At 34.3% G+C, this 12,584-nt stretch overlaps 1 protein-coding gene across 1 annotated transcript in view; it reads right to left on the reverse strand.

Moving 5' to 3' along the window:
• Positions 1-5,047: 5,047 nt before the first annotated feature.
• LOC145668316 (uncharacterized) overlaps positions 5,048-12,584 on the reverse strand; it is a 135,235-nt gene continuing 127,698 nt past the window's right edge. Inside the window, exons 11-12 of the mRNA XM_081736043.1 lie at positions 10,590-10,701; positions 5,048-7,269 (exon numbers count right to left, since the gene is read on the reverse strand). Of these exons, the coding sequence (XP_081592169.1) occupies positions 6,846-7,269; positions 10,590-10,701 (536 nt within the window). The 3' untranslated portion in view covers positions 5,048-6,845. The remainder of the gene's footprint in view (positions 7,270-10,589; positions 10,702-12,584) is intronic.

Below are 12,584 nucleotides of genomic sequence, written 5' to 3' on the forward strand. Positions count from 1 at the left end.
AAAAAGGAGAGAAAAATTTACTTATAAAGTTATTGTTTACAACGATAATATTATTAGTCGAGACTATAACTACAACAACAACACGAGTTAGTTGTCAAAAAAAAAAAAAAAATGTAATCAAATGTATACTCGGTGGCCCAGGTGGCCAAAGTGGCACACACGGGTGTGTCATTTGTTTAATCCGCTCCTGTGTGGACACTAATTAAGATATCGGGATATTATTCTTGCAAAATATGGCTGGACTATAGTTTATCATATTAATTTCTTTTTCTTCTAGTGTCGAATTTCCTTCTCAAATTTCACCAGTCAAAAGTTCGAGAATTTTCTAAATTCGAATTTCCTTGACTTCTTTTTCCCTGTAGCTTCTTTCGTTGTAGAAAGACATCCTTAAGACTTGCCAGGTAGATACTCAGATGGATACATAATTGTTGACATCAATTGGACGGGCCTGCGCGCAGTGTTGCCAATTAGGGAAATTAAAATTCTCCTATATTTGGGCAAAAAATTAGAAATTTTTGTTTATAAATCCGTACCTATAAGTCCGAATGCAAGTCAACTTACGCCAATCGAACATTTGTCCTTGCTTAACAAACGCAAGTACAGATCGTTACAATGGGGTAATTAGGGGGCGCACGTAAAATTCGTATTTAGGTTCTAACCCTTGATTTTTCTAGTTTTTCCCTACTTTTCTGTTTACCGTAATATATTTTTGGTAATTAGAAACTTTATTCCTTAAATATCGCCATAATACTTGTAGGATATATTAGTGGTGTACCAATTTAAGATAGTTTGAGTCTGTCTGGTAGCAGTGTTGCCAGCTACAGAAAATTTTAACATCTACGGTCCCCTAGTGCTCATTTGAGTACATTCATTTTAATACTACGTAAATATATGTTGTTTCATTTCAATCGCATCCTTACACGTTTTGCTACTCAAGTACTTATTCGAGAACACATTTAGTGCACTCTGGGTCTATTGGATGGCAGCATTGAGCACAAAGTGTGAGATTCAGAAGAATGGCTGCAGCAGGAGAGGAAAGGATTGGAGGTCCTCACAAAAAAACGTGAGTATATTCTTTTATTTACATTCGGCATGGTTCAAAAAATTATTTTCTTGTAATTTAATATCAACTTCTTGATATAAAGGTATTATTTGTAGCAGGGACGTTCTGTACATTTCAGAACTGAGTAAAAACTACCATGTACTCAAATGAGTACTTTGGTACTTACGTATACATATTATTCCCCTGTACTCATTTGAATACTTTTCATATTGGTAGATATTTTTTATCTCTCAAAAGCTATTTTAAGTTTTGTTTTGTTTTACTTGCATTTAGAAATAAATAAGCATTAGATGCTGGATTAAGATGATATGTTAAAAGCAGTTGAGATATAAATAATGTAATAAAATAGGCTTGTATTGTAATATTCTCTTTATAAAGTTTTACATCTATTTATGCTACCGGCGTAAGCCGTAATTGAGGTTACCGACCATAACGCTGATTTTATCATTTCTCTGTTTATGCTTTTAACTTGTTTTCCGATTAAGTGGTGTTAATGAAAGTTTTAACTGCTGGAATATCATGAGAGGTGATCGCTACTATAATTTCTAAATATTTCTATATTAAATTGCGCTCTTTCTTTGTTTTAATTTTACCAGTTTTTTCCTTGTTGGCGACTAAATTCAAGTAACTTCGTTTTATGGAGTGATGTTCAGCAGTAGCTACTTAAATTCTAAGGAATTGTTCTTAATTTATTTCAGCATCTTACAGAAGAAAAGTACTGCATAATCCTGATCACATTCTACAAATTTAGGTAATGTTCTAGTGACATTTCAATATCAGACGACAATGAGGCCAGCAATAGTGACTTCACATTGAATGAAACCAGCACCAGTTCTGTATCAGAGTATGATGCTTAGCAGACTAAGATGGAATTAGATTCCATTTCTTGTTTTCCAAATAAAGCACCAAAAAGAGAGATGATATGAGAACACAGCATGTATGAATTAGATTAACGTGATAGTTAAGGACAATAAGAGTGTTCTCGTGATGTAAAATGTATGATTGTTCTAATAAAACATTGACGGTACATGATTATTATAGCAGCTTATCTTATAAGGTACTGAAGGTAAATATGCAATTAATACATTTTTCTTTGTTTCTTATTTTGTCAGGATACACCACAACAATATAGCCTACTTTGTTCTAACTTTGTTGTAAACACTACAACAATATTTTTGTCATTAACATTCGATTTTTCATTTAACAGTTGCAAAAATTCGTTTATGGTATGGAGTGAATTCATTAAATTCTCAGGAGTAATTATACTTATACTGAATGGATCTTGAATTATGTTAAAAGAAAGAATTCTGCTTGAAAACGAAAGCGAATAAATTTTTATTGATAACTAGCTGCTAATATTTGCCTCATTCCTAGCAAAAACATCCTTTATTTATTTTTGTATTAGAATAAATACATGTAGTACGCCCCAAAAGTACTCAAATGAGCACATGCCCTCCCTGTGCCCCTGTGGCACTTTTTAATAAGAAACTTCTTTTAATACATCGAAATACATATATTTAACTAGAAAATGTTCAGAAATAATTTTTTGGTGCAGTAAAAAAAAATTCAGGTCTGTAGAGGTTAATTCCAGATTTTATGGGGAAATTTTGGAAAAATTATATGTTTCGTCTCTATTATTTCCCTCTTGTTGGGTATATCGGAACAAACGTACCAGTATCTGGAAGTCACGTCTTTGCTCTACACAACACACTATAGAAAGTTTCAATAGGATAATTAGGGAAAGTACAGTTGAGGTTTACAGTAGACCTTGTTCTCTAATTGGAAAGATAACTGTGATTTTTTTAAAGGTAGAATGAGATATTTTTTATTGACATGCTTACTTTATTAGATATCGTCACAATACTTGTAGGATATATTAGAGGGATACCAAAGCTTATTTTAAGATAGTTTGTGTGTGTCTGATAATAGTGTTGCCAGCTACAGAAAATTCTAATTCCAGATTTTAGGGGCAAATTTTGGAAAAAATTCCCTTTTTTATTTCTATTATTTCCTTCTTGTTGGCTACATTCGAACAAATGTACCAGTGTCTAACAGCCTCATCGTTAGCCTAGACAGAGCACCACAAAAAGTTTCACTAGAATAATTAGGGGAAGTACAGTTGAGGTTTATAATAAACCATTTTCTGGAAATGGTAAGAAAATGGTGAATTTCTGAGGTAGAATGAGATATTTTTAAAAATTTCATGCTTACTTTGTTATATATCGCCATGATATTGTAGGATATATTCTTGGAGTACTACGGTTTATTTTCAGATAGTTTTCGTCTGTCTGATGGCAGCGTTTGCAGCCAAAGCAATTAATTTCCGCTATTAGGTGAAAAATTCGGAAAATTTCCCTTTTCCCCTCTATTACTTCCCTCTTACTGGCTACATTGAAACAAACGTACCACTACCTGAAAGCTTTCTCTTTTACCTAGAAAACGCACCATAAAAAATTTCAATAGGATAATTAGAGAAGCTGTAGCCCCGGCATATTTGATTTTTGCTTCTGAGGCGTAAAAAGTGTCAAAATTTCCTGTGTATGACAATTTTTTCTTTCCCTCTTTGAATGGAAGCAAGCGACTTCAGGATTTCACTGTACCTTGTCAACACACCAGAGATTTGTTTAGGTGACTTGAACCCATATAGCAGCAGTGGTGCTAGATACAAAAAATTTTGAAATTCGGTTAGGGAAGTTTTTGTAAATTTACCCCTACATTTCCCTCATTAATTTCCCACACGTTGGCAACAATGCAATGCAACTTACACCAAAAAATAGCCACTTCTATTTTCTAAAAAACAAGGGCTTAACCATATCAATCGAATGAATAGTTTTTGAGCAATAAGTCACTAACTGGAAATGTAGGAAAACGCCAAAAATGACCTGGGTCCGAAAGGAATAATCACACAATTTTGTTCGTATAGGTACAAAGAAACAAACGATTTGTAAGTTACGAGGGCTTCGACTCAAGTTCTGTTGATTATTTCAATAATCTGCAACATAAATCAATAAATAATAGTTGCCAGAAAAAAAACAGAGATTTGAAAAAAAAACATGAAAAGGAACGATGTTTTTTATTTAAAAAAAACTTCACAGAAAAAAAACCGTTTTTTTACAACACTACTTGAGCCCCCACTCATGTAGTCAGAGTAGTTAAGGGAAGTATACACAAGTCAAATTCAGATTAGTGAGTCCGATCACCATTGTGGTAGTGAGCATGAATTCAGATTAGTGAGCCGGATCACTACTGGTAGTAGTAAGCACGGGTCCAAGTGCGTTCCCGAAGAAATTAACGAGCGCGAGCTCCAGAGGAGGCTAGTGAGTGCGAACCTATTCAAGGATGTGAGCTTGAGCCCGAGTAAATGCACATCTCAACGAGAATAGTGAACCCGACCCATAAGCTGTACATACACTTCTTTGAACGTTAAAGCAAAGGCTTAATATTAAACGCAATAAATACTACACATTTACATACGGAGAACCTAATGTTCTGAGCAAACATTAATGGCGGCAACAACAACAGCCAATCAGGTTTAGCGATGTTAGCTTGTTTTCCAGCTTCACCGAGTTACGGGGATAGAAGATATAGGCACATCCTCTATATTATCCTTGTGTAATCTAGTAGGTCTGTAGCCTTTCCACGACCTTAGCCTGGCCATATCAAGCTACCACCATGAGCATGGAACAATACAACTGTCTTTACTAATACTGGAATGATGGTGCCATTTAGATGAAGTAGCACTTTCACCACATTACCTCCTTTTTGTAGCTCTCCACCTCCTTGCCCCTTTGTGAACTGGCGTTCGTCTGTCATTCCTTCGGTTCATTTCCATTTAAACCCTTCCAAACAGAGCCTTTTGTAAACAGGAACTAGATTTTTTTTTTTTTTTTTAATTCTTCATCCGAATACATTTTCGAATGAATTTGTAATAGTTTGACTACCGTGGGTCTTTTAACATGAATAAAATTTAAATCAAATTAACTATATCTTTTGAAAGTGTATATATTATGGCAGTTATACATGGCATGTATTCTTAGAGTAAATAATGAGAAACATGAACTATTTACAAAAGTTGTTACACAGATAAATAAAAAAATACACTGTCAAACAAGATGAATAATCATACAATATACAGAATGAATAATACAATGTAATCAGTCATTAAAATATCATTTACAATATTTCATACGAAAAAAAAAATCTCTATATAGGGTAAGGGAAAAAAAGAAGGAATGTCACAAAACTGCATTTTCGAGAAAACAGCATAAAAAGAATAGGGTTAGTCAAATCTCTTGCTCCTTTTTACATGGACATTTCTACATCTACGCATGCATGGCATGTACAGTCAAATAGTATTAAGAGTCATTAACAGATAGAACAAAGCACCCGATAAAGCACACACATGGACATTCCTCGTTTTTTCCCTTACCCTTCATATGTTTTTCCAGATTGCTTGACACAATTCAGCAATTCCCAGTCTAGGAAAAAATACACCTACTTTAGCAAGGAACCGCTTTCAAAGTTTCTTAATTTGTTCAGTCTTATCTCTTACTAATTTAAGCCTAAATAAAATTTCAGTCTAATTTTTATATACAAATGTATTAGTCTAAATCTTGAGATTCGATTTCTTACTACATTTACACAAAAAACACCAATAAAATATTAAATAAAAATTTTTTGATCACAGAAAATGATTAAGCTTCTACAGAAGTCAAAGATGCGTTATACAAAAGATATATTGCCTTGCATAGAAATGCATCATCAATAAATTGATCCAGTTTATGTTAATTGCTGATAATTTTAATCAATATAAGAACGGAAAGAAAGTCGTGTATGGCGGATCTAACATCAATCTTATAAGTAATAAAATTCGAAGTTTCCATGCAAAAGAAAACTTTGTAATATGCGTCAATAATTAAAAAACGTTGTTTGAACAGTGAACCAAAAATACAAAAACATTAATATACAAGAATGCCTGAAGTAACAAATATCATCACTAAATACATTATTACCTTAACCTTTAGTAATTAGAATATATCTTCTTCTTGAGCATTTTGCTAGGAAGTTTGAGGTCTGAATCAGTCATTACGTACTGGTATAATGTTTATTGAAACTTCTTTCAAGCGCTTTAAATATCATTATCTTACAAAGCTAAAAATATAAAGTTATTAAGCTAATCATCTACAGTACTTAATCAAAGAAATTTAGAAGTCCTCAAAATATAGTGATCACATGGTAACAAGACTCATATTTAATTAAGCTAAATTACTCGAAAGAAAGTATTCTAAAATAGATGCACTCAAAGCATATCGAATCGTAACTACTTGGTTTATTCATATTGCATTAACGATATCTAAAATAGAGTATTTACCTATGTAAAATGAATTACTAATAAATTTAAGAATTGAAGCTAAGTATGAATATCGAATTTGTTTCTCAATGTACTACAAATTATTTACATGAATGCAATATTATTACTATAAATATATTTAATACAACAGAAATATTAAATGAAAACACTATACACAACTATAAGTTTTTAATTTATAGGAATAGATAGCATGTGAAACTTTCAGTATCACGTTATTTTATATAAACAGAAGATACAATTCATCAAAAACCAATAAAATTTATTTCTTGGTATATACATATACAGAATCTGTAAAATAACTATTACTACTGTTATTCAAAAAGAAATTAAACAGAAGATACGCATAGATATTTCTTTTAGAGAGACATATACAACATAACCACCCGAGCTCTCTTCACATCAGGAGATCGACTATATATGCATAGTAACAGTAAGGTTCACATTCACAATCTTAATGTTCTCATTTTGAAATCTCTCGAAATAGTTCTCATTTTCATCATCAGCATAATTATCTCCAGTATTAGTGTGATTAATCGAATGATCAGATGTGTCTGCATTTGCATCATCTGAGATCACACACCCATCATTTTCACAATCTGCATCTTGCACCTCAGGAACCGTTAGTTCATCATAAACCCTGCACTGAAAGCACGCATTTACCGAGACACTGTTCATGTCACAGGTTGTTTCTGCCATATCGTCAGGAACATAAGATATTACATTTGCCACTGATGACTGAAGAGGAGTCAAACTTCTGCTTTCGTTATCATGTGTATTGTTTGCAATGGAAACTTCACCAGCTACTTCCTCCCTTGAAGTGGCGTCGTAATTAACACTGTTAAAATAAATCATCATAAATAAATTACTAACAGATGCTAATGAATGCACATTACGTATAGAAATAGTTTTAGAAAAGAACTTCTGCTTCAAACATTCATTAAACCTGGTATTCACATACAGTTCTGAGGTGCGACTCGCCTTTTCGTCACTGTGCCTACTAGTCTTGTTGCTAAATGAATCTCATGGTGAAGAAATTCTTCACTATGATTAATTTTCAAATATTAAGTATAAGTACTCTTTCAGGAATGGGCAAAGAGGAAGAGTGAGGGGGAAACAATCAATGCTATCACATCCACTGTTGACTCTTGTCTGACTTAGTAAAATCGGCTTTCATCGGAGAATGCAACATGGTTCCAAAAGTGTTGTGGCTTGTTGCACATGGCAGTGGCCCAATTGTGTATGTAATTTCTGCTTTTCTAAGCAGAGGCTTCTGTTTGGCGAAGCGTCAATTCTTTTCGCATCAAGCAAATACAGCTGGACGCTCCGTGCTGATCTGTCAGCTGTCATCTTAGATTGCGATGTAATTTCATTGATAGATTTGGTAGATGGCTGGGTTTTTGCCCTCGGGATAGAAACTTTCAATAGTTGTACTGGTTCTGGTCAACCAGATAATAAGTTCATGCGTTCATTTCCGTCCCGTTTGAACTGTACTATAATCCTGTGATCAGGTGTTAACGGTACAATCAATACACAATGATGGTGCGCTAATTTAGAAATTATCTCAATGCTCAATCATAAGATGCGATCTCCATCAGTTCCGAGCTATTTCCGTGCGCCAAGATGCCACTTGTACTGGGTGCTACAAACTACATTATACTCATTGGTCATTTGCATTCTCTGCATGTTTCTATGAAATCGTGATGCCCCCGAGTGACTGCTTATGTCAAGATAGTACACAGTTTCATCTTAAGTGTTACATACAAAGGGATTTGCACATTAAAACACTACGAGTATCTCAGCCACTTCCAGTTCACTTTCATTCGATTCTTCCCGAAGGAGCTGAAGAATTCAATATGACGAAACACTTAGCTCATAGGAAAGCTATTATCTCCAACGGCTTGAAAATAGCATATAACCTTAAGTATAGATCCGTCTGATACATGAAATAGAAATATTGATTTCTTGCACGAATTTTGAAAAATGCATTCCAAAAGCTGGGAGAAACACTAACGATTATTACACATTTCTTGTGAACCTTTTTACGGTCGCCAAATTTAGTGAATGGGACTTTGTATGCACAAAATACGAACATGTTATTCATCTGTATGAATATTGAAATTACCACGCTGAAGAAGTGTGAAATTTAGCTACTACATGACCATTAGACGTAAAGGCACAAATTTAGCGTGAAGGGGTTTTGGATTGAAAGAAAATGTACACCTCACTCAGTCCCTGTGGGGGAAAATACGAGAGGAATATCGTTAGACTACAGAAGGGTATTAACGGAAATTCCAAAGCTCTTCTGAATTCGAACTCAACGATTTTTCCGAGCCAAAATCTGAAAGTTTGTGTACGTTTCAAATATGCTCTATTAATCTTATCTAGTACCGATAAGGAACGAGAAATTCAATTAAAATACACTATTAAATCTCGATTTTATCGAAGATAATGCTGGGGAATTTCAGCTTTCCGAGTACGCACCAACCCGTCACTTTTTTCTTTCACTCTGCCACGTAGGTTTTTAATCATCTTGCCGTACAACTGACATTGTGGTGCTGTAGATGATTTCAGATAGTGATACAGATAATGACTCTAATAGAAAAAATGATACTGTAGATGCAATATTCATCTAATATTTCAGAAACGGAAGCTCCTTGTAGAATATCATTATTATTTTAAGCTTCCAATTTGATCATTTTCACAGATTTTGAATGTATATGTATAATTTACAAATCAAAGGAATTTCCCGGAATTTCACAATATTCGGGATTCACTTTACGCCTTATCTATCTACCTGAGGTATCTTTTGAACACGAAGTAACTAAATTAAGCTATTCTCAGATAGATAAAATCCATTAGTGACGAAGTAACTGCATACTGTTACTTTGGTCTCAATGCATTAATATAAGTATCCCTCATAATTTTCCATCCAAGTCTATTATCTCGATCCAATTTATTATTTAATGCATGCCTAACACTGTTTTAATCGTTCCCTTCGAAAAAAAAAATCCAAAATAGGTGATATTTTTTAACAAATAGACACTGACCAAAGCTTAAAACTTTATTTTAAATTGTAATTTATATATATATGTCTGTATTTTCATTAATTTCGATCGTGTCTGAAGAAGGATATGCTAGATATCCGAAACAGTTACAAATTACAATTTAAAATAAAGTTTTAAGCTTTGGTCAGTGTCTATTTGTTAAAACAATTAATCCAAAGCCATGAATAGTCTTACTACTAAAATAGGTGAGTGGGTAAATTAGAGCTTTTTTCTTCATGCTACAGAATAATTTATTTTATAGTTGTAAATACAAGTTCTAGAATATATTTCAGATTTCCAAAGCGTCCCTGAGTTTACAGAACGTGAGTGAAATGCAAGAAGAAAGGTTGAAAAGGAAGAAGTGAGTAAGCCTGTTCTTGAAAATATTGATTATATTCCGCCTTACTTATGAGGGGGCGCTTCCTTCAATAGTCGTAAATTATACATGTTCTAAATCACTTAACTATGCCATGCAATGATAAGCGTATTGTGTAACTGTATAATTGCAATGAAGTTACCTTTCTTATGTCTGATGATAAAAGCTTAGTAAATGTAACTGAAACAGACTAACAGAAAAGGTTTTGATAAATAGTTCTTCAAACGCTGTGACGTGTATCTCTCGTGTGATTTTATTTGCAGATAGTGGTGACAAAATTTTCCAAACAAATGATGAAGTGACGAAAATTATAGTGTTTTGTCTTAAAACTATTAGGAAGTATTTCCATACAACAGAATAATTTTGTGCCCATGCTGAATTCAAGATAAAAACATCTTTCATTTCAGGAAAATCCATAAATATAATACATTTCGTAGCGACAGTGTCGCACTTTTTCCTGGAAACTTACCTTATGAACGACTCAACAAGTATTAAATACTAAATTGATAAACATACGCTTTGCCTTAGTTTATACGTGCAAGAGAACTTAAAATATATGACACGAAACTGAACTATGAAATAATGGATTATCCTGATGCACGTACATAATCAGGTACTAGTTTAGATGTATTCTATACATTCTTTATCTTACCTAACGTACGTAAAGAAACTCAAATTATTATAGTTTTCAATTGCGAAACTCTTATCATGTGGTATTTGTAATCATGAACTTACTGTGGTGTCCAATTACTTGGCATAGTTATGTCACTATAAGCACCGTCTAAATCATCTGTAAGAATATCTCCTTCACCGTCCGAAGCAGAGTCATCTACAGGAGTGGAGTTACCTATGGTAAGAATAATATTTTTCCATGTAAGATATTACAGAAGCATTGTGTCTTAAGGGTAGCGCTTACATCTAGTATTAAGGGTTTCTAGCTCCCACGTAAGCTCACAGTAAACATCATGTCCACGTTTCCTTGCATTTCTTCCGCTTTCTTCACTATCTTTGCTTCAATTTTCTTATCACGATTCAACTACATTTACTATCAGACTCCTTTTGCCTACAGATCAACTATGAGACGTTAAACCAGAAGTTTCATCTAATTACTAATTATTACAAAAGTAAAAAGATTTTTATACTTATACTCGTATTTATACGAGAACTTCTTTTTTCAACCTCCGTTAATCCACCAGAGATCCACATGAGATGAAACGAGAATACGACAAAGCTATTCATTGGACGTCGCCCTCCCCCTTCCACAAGCTGAGACACAGACTCCGCTCAATTTCTGTGAGTAACAGTACGAGTGAGTGTGTTATACTGCAAAGGTCTGTTTGCAAACGTAAGATTTTGTTTGCTAGTGGCTTATATAATATATGGAGTCTGGTCCAGGTGCAGCATTTCAGTGTTAGTGAGAGTAGTAGTAAGTTCAACAGCAGTAAAAGTCAAGTTGTACTCTTCATTACTTGGTGACATTAACTGTAAGGGTCTACATTCTGCTCGTGTTTTAACTTGTAGGAATTCAAGCAAATAATTAGCCGAACTAGAAACTGCAGCAAAATGTTACAGCCCAATCAATAAAGGTTTTGAATTGGAAATAATTAGGGTACACTGGGGCAGGGAAAAACAGTGTACCTGGAAAAAACAAAAGATCGAGTAGGAGCAAGGTAAATTTCCTGGAGACAGAAAATTATAAGCTAAATGATTGTTGGATAGCGTTTAAATTCTTCGAAGTGAGTGAAATGGCATTCATTTTCCATTGTAGAAGAGCCACTAAGGGTTAGGATTAAGGATGATTGAAGGTTTATTAATTTTCCCCTTACATTTAAAACGAATGAAATTATCAAGATCATCCTCCACTATACCTTCCATCATAGAGGTATCGCTGTGCAGGACTGTGTGATGAGTGTTTGTTTCACAGTAGATGTGACTGGACCAACAGGCTGAGATTTAACATATTGTTCAACCGTACAGTCCGATGTGAACTATGATTCTTAAATAATAAACCTTTTAGGTCGTTTCAACGTAGAATGAGGCGTACTCTTTAAGAACTGTTCCCTTAAAGATCGTGGAGTGGGATTCCCCAAAATTTCGCCAGAAGTAGTAGTGGTGTGGGTGGCAATAGATATTGGTAGCTGCTGTGCAGTGTTCACTGCTGGCACAACAGGAAGATGACGTCTCTGAGTGCTTACATCAACAGTCAGTGTTTCCTGTGAACGACTCGATTTCATAGTAGATAAAAAGGTGGAGACTAAAGTATGTGCCAGTTTGTCGCTGCGTTTGGCTTCAGCGGCGGGTCTTTCAGTAACAATGAGTTCACGGATTAATTTTTTGTCCTTCTATGTCGGACAGTCTCGAAACAAGCTAGATGTACTGCTTTACAATTAGCACATTTAGGCGGAGCCGTATCCTGTTTGGGCCATGTGCTGCATCAGAACAATTGCCACAGATAGCAGAGACAATACATAACGTAGATGCGTGACTAAAATGCCTGCATTTAAAATAGAGAAAAGAAAAGAATGTATCGTTTCACCTTTAAGCGTTAATATTCTACAGTAAGTATGGCAAGTAGGTCTGGGATGCTGAACGTAATGATGTGTGAATTTGTCGGTCGTAGCACGCCACTTTTGTGTGTGTGTGTGTGGATTCGCTTTCCCATGTTGCCCAAGTAATTCATCTTTGATTAAAGCTTTCGATAGTTTGGTTCCAAAGATCAAAACAAGTAAT

Source organism: Thermobia domestica, chromosome 13 (assembly GCF_964235325.1).
Source record: "Thermobia domestica chromosome 13, izTheDome1.hap1.1, whole genome shotgun sequence".
NCBI classification, from domain to species: domain Eukaryota; kingdom Metazoa; phylum Arthropoda; class Insecta; order Zygentoma; family Lepismatidae; genus Thermobia; species Thermobia domestica.